The sequence below is a fragment of the Poecilia latipinna genome, unplaced genomic scaffold (genome assembly GCF_001443285.1).
Source record: "Poecilia latipinna isolate Pla-1442-1.1 unplaced genomic scaffold, P_latipinna-1.0 Scaffold535, whole genome shotgun sequence".
NCBI classification, from domain to species: domain Eukaryota; kingdom Metazoa; phylum Chordata; class Actinopteri; order Cyprinodontiformes; family Poeciliidae; genus Poecilia; species Poecilia latipinna.
This window is the reverse complement of record NW_015113151.1, coordinates 231,128-246,608: the sequence shown is the minus strand read 5'-3', so window position 1 is coordinate 246,608 and position 15,481 is coordinate 231,128. Positions and strand designations below refer to the sequence as shown.

General features: G+C 36.9%; 2 protein-coding genes across 3 annotated transcripts; one reads left to right on the top strand and one right to left on the bottom strand.

The window, feature by feature from the left end:
- Nucleotides 1-70: 70 nt before the first annotated feature.
- gtf2e2 (general transcription factor IIE, polypeptide 2, beta) lies at nt 71-12,063 on the bottom strand. Of its 2 annotated transcripts, none has more exons than XM_015040997.1 (8): nt 11,845-12,063; nt 9,783-9,947; nt 2,265-2,347; nt 1,556-1,663; nt 1,010-1,192; nt 642-735; nt 428-543; nt 71-279 (listed from the first exon to the last, which is right to left on the bottom strand). In XM_015040997.1, the coding sequence occupies exons 2-8, from the start codon at nt 9,940-9,942 to the stop codon at nt 160-162; spliced, it is 864 nt and encodes a 287-aa protein (XP_014896483.1). In that variant the 5' UTR covers nt 9,943-9,947; nt 11,845-12,063; the 3' UTR covers nt 71-159. The 2 variants fall into 2 exon arrangements, with proteins under 2 accessions (XP_014896483.1, XP_014896482.1); XM_015040996.1 differs by having other exon boundaries at nt 11,849-12,063.
- On the top strand, nt 3,415-7,461 carry smim18 (small integral membrane protein 18). The gene is made up of 2 exons (XM_015040998.1): nt 3,415-3,631; nt 6,520-7,461. The coding sequence occupies exon 2, from the start codon at nt 6,525-6,527 to the stop codon at nt 6,837-6,839; it is 315 nt and encodes a 104-aa protein (XP_014896484.1). The 5' UTR covers nt 3,415-3,631; nt 6,520-6,524; the 3' UTR covers nt 6,840-7,461.
- Nucleotides 12,064-15,481: the final 3,418 nt, after the last annotated feature.

Below are 15,481 nucleotides of genomic sequence, written 5' to 3'. Positions count from 1 at the left end.
GGCCCCTTTAAATTTTCCGGTTCCCCGGGGAAAAAAAAAAAAAAGAAAAATGGTGGGGTTTTTTTTTTTTTTTTTTTTTTTTTGACAGAACCACAACAAAGTCGGTATTGTATAGCCAGCGGCTTCATCTCCTGCCACCTCGGATTATAGTGAGCGGTTTCACTTCTTTGCCGGCACACCATCCGTGTAGTCCTCCAGAACTCCTGCCAGATGGTTGTTATGGGTTTTGAATTGTCTCTTCCTCTGACCACTTTGCTTCTTTCTCTTTTGAACTGGCATCTGCAGGGAAGCCAGAATCCAAAGTTAAACAGGATGGTTGTTCTAGTACAGAATAAGCATGACTACAAATATATTTTTTTCTTGTCTCTAAAAGGAGGTTTTATACAAACTTGCTGAAATAAATAAATATGAGACAAAAGAAACTGACCACTTTCTTTGGTCCAGTCTCTTGCATGGAAGAGATGCCCTGTTTTTTCAAGTACTCTTCGATTTTCTCTTCATCTATGGAGTCCACTGGCACACTCCTCCACAGCTTCTGAAATTCTTCAGTGCAAAGTGAGGAACAACAAAAATAAAATGTGTGAAGTCAAAGTCTGCTGGTTCAGAGGCGAACTTATAATAATAAAAAAAAAAAATATCACCTTCATCTACTACAAACTGGCAATGCTTGTCGTTGTAGAACAAGATCTTTTTCTTGTCTGGTCTCGTTACAAATACAATCTGATCCCCCAAAGCCTGTGGAAGACAATTTAGTTTTTAGCACCCTGCGGAACTATTTATGCCTCTTGACCTTAGACACATTTTCTGGTTTAGTGTGTTTCTTGGTCTTCATGATGCTACTACTTCACACACACAGTTTCTAACAAACCCCTTGTGCCTTCACAGAACATCTGCATTTATTTGGTTGGAACGTGACAAAATAGGAAGAGGCCTAAAAACTTTTGGAAGTCACCATTTGTAGTAGTCATGTTAATTATTATCTTCTCTCATATAATTGACTTTAAATTACCTTGATAGCCTTAGCAGAATTAGGGAGTCCCTCTTCCACATCGTCCAGCAGCACTCCCCCCAGCCCCAGCTGGTCGTGTTTGTCCAGCAGCCTCAATAAAGCTTTCTTGTCCTTTAGGTTGTATTTGGGCTTAAAGCCATACGTTCCGTCACGAACCTCAATTTTTGGGTTGTTGACCAAGGCCTGAAATTTGGGACAAAGACGTACTAGATTACATGTAAAGCTGTTGTCATTTTACTCAACATTTATTCAAAACAAAGTTGCAAAAATCATGAACTGGAAAGGTATTAGATCATGAGTCTATTAAAAAAAATGATAACTTTGGACACCTTGGATGGCCTGAATATCCATATCCTTAAAAAATAAAAGTATAGAACATTGGAAGCAAGCGACTTGTAAAGGTTTAGAATTTCTACACAGTTTTGTATGACGTAAAGAATCAGTTTTAAACGTAGGATAAAGTTTATGAGAAATGTTTGAGGAAAGAACCAATTCCTCTTGAGGTGACAAAGAGCTGCGTTGACCCTGAACATGACAGAAACACACCTCAGTCATTAGCCATTGTTTCTGTTTCAGACTGATGTCAAGAAGTTTGGTCTCATCCAGTATCTCATCAAGGGTCAGGAAGTGGGTGTCGCCATTCTGATGCCTCGTCTGTAAACAGGACAAAGATCAGGCAAAGTTAAAACAACATGTAGGAGAAACACCTGCTAACACAAAAATATTTCACAGTATTTATTTTACTTTTTTGAAATATTTTCATTGCAAACTATTGACAGATTCAGCAATGTCGTCTGCAAGTTGGCAGCTAAAATGTCAGGGTGCTTTGCAGCTTTTAAAACTCGGATCAACAGATGGCACAAAAGTACAAGCATTAAAAAGAAATCTGTCGAGTGATATACGAGTTCAGCAAAAAAAAAAAAAAAAGATGAGTCACAGCGCAGACAGAAGATCGCTGCCTTTCTGCAGAGCCGCAGAATGATAAACAAGCTGTTTATGTACCCAAAGAAAGACTCGAGAGCAAATGTTACACAGTGGACAAGTCTGAATCACCCCCGAAAAATAGACTTTTTTATGAAACTGTGATGGAGATGACTGGATAATAAAAAATTAATGGTGGTGTGGAAAGTGTTGAGCCAGCCTGACTCTGATCTCAACACTTTTCATGTAATTAGGAATGACATAATAACATTTGACACAAAAACATTCAAATCTACACAAAGCCTACAAATGCTCTCTTTAAACATAAGCTTACCTTCATGTAGTTGACAATCTTGGCCAGGCAGCCAAACTTGTACCCAGCGCTTGCCTTGCTGTTAATGCTTCCATTTGCAGATTCTGTGGAATACAGAAAAAAACAAAAACAGAAAAACAAAAAAAAAAAAACAGAAACCATTATATAATAAGCATAGTCGATATAATGCACAAAGTATGTGTGAAATGTTTCTTATAGTGAAAAAGTTTTAAAAATCAAATCAATGCAGTGCTTTTTTCCAAAATGTAATGAAATGTGGGTTGATTCAGTTAAATTGTATATATATATATATTTATATTCTGCTATAAATAAAAAAAGCTAAGTGTAGGTGAAGTGTTGCAGCTTTCTGAAACTCTGTGTTGCAACAAATAAAAATTTAGAAACACATTTTTCATTTTGCGTCACATCAAAGTCATGAATGTCCGCAGTGACATTAACAGACATAAAATATTATAACTTTCTCTACATTTGATTAGCAATTCTTAAAATTTTTATGATATTTAACATCTTTTCACATTGATGTCATTTGTACCTATCCAAACACAAAATTATTTAATTTGACCTATAAAATAATATTTCAGGAGGTTCACAGAAATAGCTAATGTGAGGTGGATTTTGGCCCAGGCGCCTTTGGAAAAATAACAGAAAAATTAGAAATTGGGGGGAAATGTATATAAATTAAATACATTTTATTTTTCACATGCAATATAAGTGTGTTTCCAAACTTAATGATTAAATATTAATATTAACGTAATTGTGGCTGAGCAGTCTCGGCAGTCAAACTAAAAACTTAATGTATTTACAAGGCTCTGCCTGAAAATATGAATAGGATTAATTTTTGGGTACAATTTGGATATCATTTTCTAAGGGATCCAGGAGTGAAAAAGATCTAATTGGAACTGCAAGTACTTCAATAAAATGGGTCTAATATCTGCTATGGTCCAGTCATAACACCCTTCACTACCTCCCTGAAGTGAGCCCTGACCAATCACGGTTCAAAACAGACACCGATTCATAAATGACTCACGGTGTGGGAAGGAGCCTCTGTGGCTGTTAGCTGAACGGTGGGCAGAACGGCAAATTTCTGACAGTTCCGCTAGCGAATGGTGTGGGAGCAGGGGCAGAGGGAAAGAGCCAATGACGGGGAGAAGCCTGATCTGTTCAGGAGATGCATGAAGAGCTGCAAGGAGTGGCGGAGGAGGAGAGCGGGTGCACGAGCAAAGGCTGAAAGTGCATGAGTGTGCCGAGGAGAGCAGGTTGATGTGTGAGTGTGAGCGAGGGGAAGATCCAAGAGACAGGGGGAGAACTGAAAACAAGGGAGCTCATCTTTTATCCAGCATCTTTAAGAGGCTGAGCCAGACACGGAGGTGAGTTGGTGTATATATTTTTTCCAGATAAAGTGTAGTCTGAATCATGTTTGACATGAACCGATCCCAACAACCCACTGCCTGACCTGAAAACAAAAACTGTTGTTGGTTTTAATTTTAGGACTAGTGCTAGGTGTTTTTGTTTTTTTTAAGCTGCTGAATCACAAACGTTAAAATGCAAAAAATTCATATTTACAAATCAAATCTATTTCGCTTAATGTTCTTTAAAGCTGCAGCATTCCTAAATAACAGCAATGAAAAAATTACATTTAAAACCTTTAGCCGTCAGATGCAATAGTAAGGCCAAAATTGCTTACACACACACTCACACACACACACAGACAGAGGATTAAATAAACATGAACCAGTCTGCACTCTTCTCTGGTTGAATAACAAGCACCAGAATATCCGTTTTTGTGCGTCTGCGCAGGCGTTCATGAGCGTCATGTCTGCGTTTGTCAGAACACACAGCTCTGAGGAAACTGCTGCTGTCACGACAAACCAGTGAGGGGGGTAAAATCGGCGAAGTTATGGCCAGGGAAACACCATCAGGAATGTGTGCGTTTTTTTCTGAGTGGCGGCCAATTTTGAGAGAGCATTACGTAGTCCTGCAACACCTACTAAGCATGGCTGGGGTGGGGCTCTCGCAAAGGGGGGGTTGGTAGCAGATGCTGCAGGGAGCCAAAGTGTCCCCCTAATGATGGGTAGGAAAACAGAAATACCAAGCTGGAAACAGCCGGGGGGATGGAGGAGGTCAGCTAAGGTTAGTCTGTGAGGTTGTTGCCATGGCAATGAATCTGAGTGAAATTGATATGACTGATGAAATGATGCTGTACATGGATTATAAAGTTAAATTGCATTAACTGAAAGCAAGCGCACACAAAAAAGCTTCTGCCAGATCTCAATAATACAGAAAAATAAACCTGCAACTAGGTCTAGGATATTAACGATGATCAGTGGAAGTGGGCCATATAAAATGAAATAACTAAACCGCATACGGTAACTTTAATTTATTGACCTCATTATGAAACTGACAGCGGAAAATTCAATGAGAAATGCCACAATACAGTCAGTTTTGAGGATTTTCAAACATTAATTGGAATTTTATCATTATGACAAATTAAAATTCTTATATTTTTTATGATAAACAAGAAAATAAATTCCCATGCCTAATGGCCAGAGTTTGTTTTAACTCAAGTTTTTAACTAATGCAATCATTAACACCAAGCGCTGACTGGATGGTCTAAAACTAAATAAATAAGTGGATTCATCATACCTGAGCCCTAGGCGGTGGTTAGAACACTCTTCAGAGCAGATGTTTTTACTGAGTCAAAGTTAGTCATTTTCATCACTAGTTATAAACACCTACGTTTACAACTGGTAGCAAAGACGAAGGAAGCCATTAAAATAACCGATTTAAAGTGACTGATCTCTTTCATAGTGTCACCTCTACTTCCAAAGTGAATAAATAGCTATCAATGTGCAAAGACTGATCTTTTATCTTCTAGTTCTATAAAATCTACCAGAAAGCTTATAAAAAAAACAAAAAAACAACAAATGTGGCTGATGGAAGCAGAAACAATTAATTTGATCTTTTTTTTTTGCAAAAGCAGATTAGTCCCAACACTTGAGTTATTTAAATATTTATCCCACATTGTATTTTTTACAAAAATTATAGACCCCTAAACATCAATATCAGCTGGTCAGATCTTTATGAAAAGTAAAGACTGGATGTAGGCCACAAAATCCTAAGAGGTGGAAGTAAGTGGTGCAGAATAAATTATTGAACATGGCCTTCGAATCAAAAATGCAACCCCTTAAGAGAACTGAAGCGAGGGCGCTAAGAGTTATTTCAGATAACAAGAAGCTCTAAAGATACATTCACAGGCCCTTCTACTATTATTCTGTAGCATTAAAGCAGGTGTTTCACATGTACCACCAGTTTGAGTTGGAAGCTCTAGGAGGAAATGGACAGGAAATATAATCTAAGAAAACTGGTCAAGAGACAAGCACTTCAGTTCCTCTGCTCAGTGTTTTCTACCTGTAAGCAATCTGGGTCAGCTACCTCTCACTCGCTCTCTTTCTGCTCTCTGTGTGTCAGGAACATGCATGTGCACCCTCGTGTGTGTGTATGTGCGTGTGTGTGTGTGTGGGCAGAAATGCTTGCACACATCAGAGTGGTTCAAAGTGGTTGGAGTTGGCTAAAAGAACGACTGATGGGAGACAATTTGTCTAACCATATGGCTACTGAACATCTCCTAATTTAACAATGCAGTTCCTTAGATACAATACCTATATTTAGAAAACTCCCTTTAGTGTGGTAAAAACTATACAAACAATTTTTGCAGATATCCATTTTATAACTTGCTTTACACAAGGCTACCTGGCAACATTCACAAATTCAGCTATTTTTTTTTACAGGCAGAGGGTGGAAGATAAAACAGAACATCTTTGCTGTGCTATTAAGCCTTCCTGTTATGTGATGAAAGTCTTACTCTCTCTCTCTCTCTTTCTCCCATTGGTGAAGAACAACATTTTCCTTGTAAGAAGAATCTTCTTCTTACAAGGAATGTTTTTTCTCATCCTGAGCTAATTTCTAACATATTGAGAATTCAATACAAGCAAGTAGTGTTTAACAAGGTGAATTCCTAGATTGGGAAAATATCAGATTTTTGAGTTCTGGTCAGCTGATCAAAGCCGAACAGCTGAAATCTCTACCATGGGGTTTTTCTTGACAGTTCAATGACAGTCATATGGTAAAACCATAACTTTCCACTGCAATACAGTATCACAAACAGTCCCTTCTTACTTATTTTTAAAGAAATTAAAACTAAGCACAGAATTTCACAACAATACATCTTCTTTTTCATGCTTTTGTCTCCAACCAGAAAACATGGCCAACATCACAACCACCATCCACCCAAGTAGTCTCCCTGAGGCCGTCCCTCTGTCCCGCGTCTCCTTACAGGTCCAAGAGGTCTACCCCTTCCATGATGGCTGGAATGTTGCCTGTTTCGTCATCCTTCTGCTTTTCATCCTCACCGTCCTCTCCCTGGCTGCCTTGGCTGTGCTCTATGAGCTACTTGACTGTGGGTGCTGCACTAAAGGGAAAACACACCACCAGCTACAGGAGGAAGGCCCAGGAAGCTGCAGCAAGCTCATGACCAATATCTGCAAGGAGCCAGAGTCCCACACCGAAGTGGTATAGAGGCAACAGAGATGGGCAAAGATGAATTTTGGGAATTTTTGGAAAAGAAAAAAGGACTGAAACTGTTAGACAGTAAGGAGTAATGAGACCTTCATTTTTGTTCTTTTTTTTATTTCAAACTGATTGTTTTTCTCTCCACCTACTTTAAGAATGTCTCGGAAAAATTGAAAGCATGAGAGCTGACAATTTTGCCTAAAACACTTCTTTCAAAGTAATAAAAAGAAAAAGCTTATTTGGTGGATAATTTTTCCAACTCAAAGGGTCCGTCTGGTTGCATGCCAAAATTATGGTGATGTTAATCATCATATCAGCTTTGGAAAGCAAGCGTGCTTTTTTTCCCCCCGTCACACATTACCTATATAAATAGCACTGCTTCTTTAGCTCAACACAAGCTTGGTAGCTGAACTGTCATTTACTTTATTGTGTCATTCCATATGCCTTACCACAAACTGCCTAACTCTCACTAAAGGATGTGGGCTTTGTAAATCACTGTTTAAAAACTGACTGTTGCTTGGCATGTAAATTGTGTGGGATTATTTTGTCGGAACTGTGTGTGTGTAAATAAAAGGGATCAATGATACAATTTGTAAGGTTTCCAATGGAAAGCTCCCATTCTTGTTGTGTAAAAAAAAAAAAAAAAAAAAAAAACTGATGTAAGCTTTCCAAAGCTTGCTGAGCCAATCTGTCTGCAACTCATATCTCATATATTTAGAGATCGTTTGCAACACAGTCTGTCAGAGCGTGTTATTGAAATGTAATGTCAAAGTCATTTTTCTCTTAATAAAGTCCCACTTCACAGAAAAGTGTGTCGCCATTACTTGGTGTCCAAAAAAAGAAAACTAAGAAAGAAAAGCAATGTCTCTCAGTCATGATGAAACATAAATTGAACTGCAGGCCTTGCAGCCAAATTGTTTACTGCAACAGCATCTTCTTCACAGGTCTCTAAAACGCCAGACAGCTGCAGCTGATCCAGAATGCCCACGTCCTCATCAAAAGTAAGAAAATAGAGCACATCACCCAAGTTCTAAAGTGGCTTCCTGTAACTTAAGAGAAAAGACTTTCAAATATTTTAGTTAATTTATAAATAAGTGAATGGCTTAATATGAAAATACTTTAAAAGACCTGTTGTCATATCAATCTTAGGTCCCCTGGCTTTAGTCTACTCTGCATTCGCAGAATCAGAACCAAACATGGAGAAGCATTATTGAGTTTTTATTCTCCTCTAATCTGGAACACTCTGCCAGAAAACTGCAAAAATGCTGAAACCATGATTTCCCTCATTGACCATCCTTTATTATGCCACTTTGTTCCTTGTCTTATGTTTTCATCATGTGAAGCAGTTTGAATTGCTTTGTTGATAAAATGTGCTGGTTGATAAAATGTGGTGTTCCAATGCAACATCCTGGTTCTAAGTGGTTGCTAAGCAACATTTTTCAATCTAAATGGCTCCAAAGCTGCCAGGACTGCTGGAGAAATCAGACAGAAGGAACACACAAGACTCTGTGTTACAAACTAATGGAGTTCTGTTTGACAACTCACTGTTTTGGACCATTGTGCAAAGCACTTCATGTTGTTATACCTACTAAAATATCTTACAATTTTTTCCTTTCAATTTGTATTTTTTTTTTTTACAAAAATCACAGGTGGCACAACTGTTAGTATCCAACTAAAATTTCTTTGAAACTCATGTATGTCAACCATTGTTTTAATTTAGAATTTTGTTATAAATATGAAAATAAATTACATGACAAAGAAACCTATTTTGGCTAAAGGTCATTAGGCTGAACACAGATGAATTTATGTCCTGCCACCACACACAGAGATAAGGATGACTGGAGAAATAGATATTTATCCAAGTTCACTGTTGCTGTGTAGAATCCGCAGAGAAACTGTCTGAGACAGTTGCAAGGAAAAAGCCCTAATGGGAATGTAAATTGGGCCTGTGGTCAGATGAGACTCAGACTGGAGAATGAAATAAAGGATGCATAAGTGGAAAACCAGTTTATGCGGACTGTTAAATACGGTAGAAGATCTGTGACGCCATGAGCTTGTTACTCTTCCAAAGAGTCTGGGATGAGTGAATTCCATCATTTCATTTTTTTTTTTAAATACCTAGACATTCAAAAAAATCTTACTAGCAAACTTAAAATGAGTTGCTATCAGATCTGTCAACATAATATCTAAGAGAAGTTGCCAAGAAAGCAAAGAGGAGGTTCATCAAACTTCTTCCATGACCATGCCAGTTCTGACATACAAATCTTTTAAAACAAAAAAAACATGTGACAAAAAGCAAGAAGACAGCAGAACAGACGGATGAAGATTGTGAATGATCTGCAGACTGTAGAAAGAAGAAACAGTCAAAGCTCCCTTCTCTTGTGCGTTCTCAACTTGTGAAATGTCATTGACTAATTACAGTCCTATTGCCAAGTGGACCACCGAGGATTTTCTTTAAAACAGTTTTTCTTAACATGGGATTTTTCATTGCAGCAGCATGTGAGCTACTGCAATGAAACACAAACTTATTTTAAGGCTTTTTACCAGAGGCGCCAATCAATGTATTCCCACTGCAATGTTTTCATTACAACTAAAGGTTCTGCAATGAAAGTGACCATAATCAGCTTATATTGAGTTTTTGTTCACCACTGGCCAACAAATGTGTCACTGAAAGAATCATATTAGATGGCAGAACAGAAAAGCTAGGAATAATAGCAGTCTTGTATTTCTAAAGTGTAAAATATAACCTTACAGCCCGATGGAGCATTTAGTATCCGTCAATCGCCTACACATGCAGGAATGGGAGTCTTTATTAATGTGGACGTGTATAATGTCACAGACATCCATCACAGAGATAATATGTTAAAAAAAAAACATTTAAGGCTAAGCAATGTCTTCCTTTCATGCTTTATTCAAAGAGTTGCTGATTAAATGAGATGTTTCACTTACCAGAGCTGTTTTTGGATCCAGAGGAGCTCTCCTTATCTACTTTGGGTTTCTTCTTCTTGTGAGATCCAGATTCTGATGCGGCTGGCCGCTTTTCTACAGCGGGCGTGGAAAGAGCTCTCTTTTGGAACAGCTCACGCTCTCTAAGCAGAGCTGGATCCATCCCGGCTGACATGAAAGAAGAAAACATGGACGTAGTGTAAGTGTTTTTGACGCAAAACAGATTTCAGGCAGAGGAACACAACAAATTTCAAATGACTGATTTGCTAAAACCCTGTTTTATTCCTCAACAAAGCCTGAGTGCTCCTTCCCCCAAAAGCTTTATTCTGACTAATTCATATTCAGAGATTGGTTACCAGGTTTATTTCTAATGATCTTACAAATATTGTTGGTTATTAGCTGCATCTTTATTCTAAGATGTTGCTGACCTGGAAGTCAAGACCATTCCCATTCCTAAAGAAATTGGCATTTCCCAGACAAATATTTTCTATGTGTTACTTCATATCTTAAACAACAGTGACTATAACATAGATCCAAACTTAGCTACTGAAAACTCAGTTGGCTTCATAAACTCATTGATCCATTTCTTTAGATTCCCTTGTCTAATTTAATACTGTGCAAAACGTAGGTGTTCCTGTATTAGTTTATGGCTCTAGTTCCATAGAAAAGGTATCAAATTTCAGACCACTTGTATCAATTCTCTGTCCTTAACCAGCAATATTGCCAATAAGTACATTTCAATTTGGGTTCAAAAATCAAATCCTTCAGATGAAGGATGATGCATGTTTCAGTTCATAAATGAGCTCTTTGCAGATTCCAACTGTCCAACTTGACCTCATTTTAGGCCCTGCCATCCACAGTTCAGATGCGTCTTTTTTTATTTTTTTATTATTCCACTGGCGAGCTACAATGCATTACAGATAACAAATTCACTACTTGTGAATAAGACAAAAGGTAGGTAAAGAACATATGAATTTATGTTAAAATGGTAACATGGCTAATTTTGTTGGGTTGTAAGTGTTTAACACACACCTCAGACAGATTATGCAAAGTCTATACAAACATTGTAGATTTGAATAACCTGAGGTACATCTCTGACCCTTTACACATCACATGTTCCCTCCATTCTCTCCAAATTTCAATTATTATTTACAACAAGTGGCAAAACACAGAACTATAACAACACAATGTATAGACTATTATACATTGGTCTATACAATGTTAAAGAAAACTTATACATTTTCAATTTGGTACATTAAACATATAACTAATAATAAGCAAGAATGTTGGATTTTTTTTGTCCTCATACATAATAAAGTTAACTAAAAATGAAATCTCATTTTTTTTAAAATCACAGCAGCTAAACGCATTTGTCAGAAAAGTCATTGTTGCAGGAGTAAAAAAAAAACATATACAATTACTGCAAAAACAGTGTGAAATTTACAACAGTCTTGCTTCTTAGAACTAAGTTACTGAAAAATAATGAGTGAGAAGGAGAGATATATTATTCTTCCTTGTTCCAAATAAGCAGGCTGAACAAAGCAGAGCCAAAAATAACAACTGAAATAATCAAATATGACGAAGTCAAAGGATTCAATTCTAAAGAGAAAGAAAATCACAAATGAAGCCCGTGTTAGCCGTGCTTTGCCTTGGAATCGAGTCATAATTTGGAAATACCCCCAGAGGTTTATTTAGATGAGAACTTTTTAGATGAGAACTTCCCCCAAAACATTTCTGATTAGCTAAAGAAAGAAAATAACATTAGTAGTTTGACAGGGCATATATTTTCCTAAGGTACAAACACAAAGGTATTGATCTAAAGAACTGATAGGAAAAACAAGGTAAGAGCTCGAACTGTAATAGCTGGTTGATTTAGCTAACGTTCGTCATCACTGCTGTATTACCTAAACAGTTAACTGATGCGATATCTTCCTAAACATTAGGAGACAGTTTAACATTCTAATTTAGACAGAAAAACAAACAGCAGAATGCAAAAAATAAATGTACTGTACTCTCGCTGTTAACCTAGCATTAGCACATGCAGTGTTAAGTCAGTACACGGTACCTGCCTTTTGCTTTGTCCTCCTGCAAATAAACTGGAGTTAGTCCAAAAGGACTAACTAATCAAAGTGCAAAGCCAAATTAATCTTCCAGTAAATCAGCGATTTTCCGCCTTTTCTAATGTGAAATAAGTTGATACCAGCTAGCTAGCTAGCTAACTAACTTCTAACAAATGTTTTCTCCTCACAGGACTTCCGCTTCTTGTTCGATGTATCGGTTTTCTACAGCTAATCATACACTACGTCACCACGCATTTTCCATTGGACGGAGAAAAACGTCTTGCGTATATTTTTTATCTGTCCAAAGCTTTCGGAAATATAAACTAGAAGTGGACTTGGTTACTTCGAAAGACATACCTAATAAATACTAACGTAAGATAAATGTCCATTAAAATTATTCACAATTCCAAAGGATTTTTGTTAATAATTTTTGAACCATTGTTTTTCCCCCTTTCTGAAAAAAAAAAAAAAAAAAAAAAACCGAAGAAAATATTGCTCATCTGTTTTGGGATTGGTGTTGTACAAGAATGTTCTGGAATACAATTGTTTTTAATCAAAAACAATTAGAAAATTAATTTAACAAACAGGGCTGTTTCATTTGTAATAGAAAAATATAATCTTAGCGATACCGAAGTTTGTTAACTTTTGTTATTGTTTACGGTAAATAAACTTGAAAACACTTATCCAAATATCTACAATAAAATCCCAATTCCCAAATTATCTTATCTTCAGTTAATGTCCCCTTAAAAGTCCTTAAAATTAAGTTTCAATTCTAAAGGAATTTACATAATACCTCCTATATTTCTCCCTTCCAAGATAAATACTTTGAGGTAACGTCTTCAGAGAGAGTGTTTCAACATTACCACCTAGTGGCGTAATGGCGTAATTTTGTCAGAACTGAATTTATTTATTTATTTATTTAAAATAAATTCTTGGAAACTTTCACAAAAAAGAACTTTAAATAAGCAGAAAAGTTTATTTATTTTTTTATTATTTTTATTTCTTTTTACATATTTTTTGTAAGCTAAAGTTGATTATTTTTTATGCAGAAAACAACATGATATAATGTCAATGTAATTAATCATCTGAGCATGAAGTATATATGTCCTAAAATATAGAGTGGATGTGACTGAACTGAATGCCATAGCCGTGTTTTGTGTTCAGGAGTACATTTACACAGTGTGTCCTGTTTCAAGAACAGGATAATAAACTCAAAACTTATAAAGTCTGTGTTGCCCCTTTCATTCCTTCTTGGAAACTGAACTGTTTACATGAAGGAGCGAACAACATCATTGAAATATAATAAAATATTACATCTCCACAGTATCAAAAAAAGAAGAAAAATATTTAAGATTATATCATCACAAGCCCCGTACTCTAAGGAAAGCCCCTAAAACCTTGTTGAATCTATGCTGCAAACAATGACGTTCTGAAAGCAGAAGGTGAAAATACTGCCGTGGAAGTCTACACTTTATTTTCTAGCATTGTTGTCTCTGCACATTAGTCACTAAAACACTAGTTTAGGAAACACAGTGACCTACTCTTTTCTGATGTAACAAACTTTGTGATGCTGATGAAATTATTGGACTTTTTATACTTATTCCCAGTCACTGCTATGACAGTTGTGTTCATCTGGGAAATGATGATAAAAGCCAGTGGAAAACCGAGTAAACCAAAACATTCCAACCTCTTTTTAATGCGTTTAAATAGACAGATGGTGTGTACAATACATCAGAGCATGTTCAACCATCTTGGCTTTGGAGCTGTATGCTTAGCCTTCACACATGCATCTTAACTCCTGCATGAAGCTCTTCCAATCCAAATTTTATCAACTATTTTTTCCCTTGGCTAAGGGCACATCCTTCCTTTTTAGGTAGAATTGCTTTAATCTCTTTGGGAAGGTGTAATAACGTGCAAACTGTCAAGTTTCAGTCTAAAACACCGTTTATGTCTGTTAAAAACCTTCAGTCTAACATTGGAACCCCTTTTGTGATGGATTGCTGTATATGTGGTGTTTTTCAGGGAATAGAGCTGTTGCAATACTGCTGGTATATTCGGACTACATCTCTCACTGACTGAGACCGGGCTTTACTGGCTGCAGATGGAAGGCGACTTCACCACTACGTAATCAGCAGAGAGAATGGGTGAGATAAAGCTACAGTCTAACCAGACTGCCAAGAAGAAGACAAAAAGACAGATAATCACATCAAAGCAGCAGTGTGTAGACCGTAAGTCTTATAACTGAGCTAGCTTTTAGATCAAGCTGAGTGAGAGAAATAGAAGACTTATTTCCAAAAAATGGTCTTTGCTTCAATCGAAAGAGCTTTTCTATGTAACCAAAAAGGCAAAAAGTTTATTATGTAAGATGCCTCAAGATTTTATCCAAGAACTGAGGAGGAACTTGCTTGAGCTTCCAGGCATAAATCCTCAGATGCTCACTTTAAATGTTTTCTTGCTTTATTTTTCACTTTGACTGGCTTGACATAATGTCAAAGAGTTTTCTTTGTGGATTCAATCGCTTTGTGAGGCAAAGTACGTCAACTCTTTTTTTTTTTCCCATTGAATTTGTGTCAGCTGTGTTTCTCGTTTAGTGGTCTGTCAGATTAAAGTGGCTGGAAGTGCTTTTCTCAACACTTTATTGATTCTAAGAAAGAACAATCATCTTATGTGTGGCACCTGGAGTGTGTAGGTGGTTTGATCGGATTTGATTGAAAAGGGTTTTGAAAGAACTATAAGTAAAAAAATTAATAAATAAATAAAAGGAAATATGTAAATTATTTCTCAAACCATATAAAAATGTACTTTTGATGGCAAGAATTCATGATATCAAGATGCACACCGCCCACAACTTATAGACATTCCAAAGTGTTTTGATAAGTAACTATAATGACCTTGGAGCATTTCGCCTGGGATGTTGTGTGGAAATACCTCTGTAATGATAAAGTTTAGTAAGGGTTTGCAGTTCAAGTCTTGACATCTGTGCTGGCACATCATTCTGAATGTCTTCTCATATACACATCATCTCTTATTCTCTACTGGAGCAACAACCTAGGGCATAGCAGGAAGTTTCTGGGAACTCAGCAGGACTTCGACAACACATCAATAATGAGTAATAAGGAAGACAGATGAGAGATACAGACGCTTTACTATCTAAGTCATCATGCTTTATCAATCTGATCACATGAGCATAGCTATTCTGTTGAAATTCCTGTTTTGTTCCTTTGTTTTTTGTCCAAATCACTTGTTTCTTTACCACTGCACTACTGGGCCTTTTTGAATGCACTGTTCCTGAGTACTTTTCCCCCTTTAAAAACCTTGTTTACTCTACAAACTTCTAGTTTTATTTAATAACTTACGTCTCAATTTCAAATTCAAATGTGACTTTTGAAAGATTTTTTTCATCTACTGTTCATTTATTCCACATCATTGCTGCAAAAATTCACAGCAAACAATGAAGCCGAGATGCACATTCGACACATACCGAAGCTTCCGCAAGCAATTTGCCGCCATCTAGCGGTCTGAGTGTGAATGACACCCACTTGGGATTTCACAGTTTGGTCTAGAACAGTGGTTCTTAACCTTTTTTGAGGTACCGAACCCACCAGTTTCATATGCGCATTCACTGAACCCTTCTGTAGTGAT

What these genes read in the sequence shown, in the direction of transcription:
- gtf2e2 (XM_015040997.1), bottom strand. Translation starts at nt 9,942, where the DNA reads ATGGATCCAGCTCTGCTTAGAGAGCGTGAGCTGTTCCAAAAGAGAGCT. An exon ending in AGATTGTCAACTACATGAAG is followed by an intron (nt 1,664 to 2,264) that starts GTAAGCTTATGT and finishes TCCTGTTTACAG; the next exon opens with ACGAGGCATCAGAATGGCGA. An exon ending in ATTCTGCTAAGGCTATCAAG is followed by an intron (nt 736 to 1,009) that starts GTAATTTAAAGT and finishes TGTCTTCCACAG; the next exon opens with GCTTTGGGGGATCAGATTGT.
- smim18 (XM_015040998.1), top strand. Translation starts at nt 6,525, where the DNA reads ATGGCCAACATCACAACCACCATCCACCCAAGTAGTCTCCCTGAGGCC.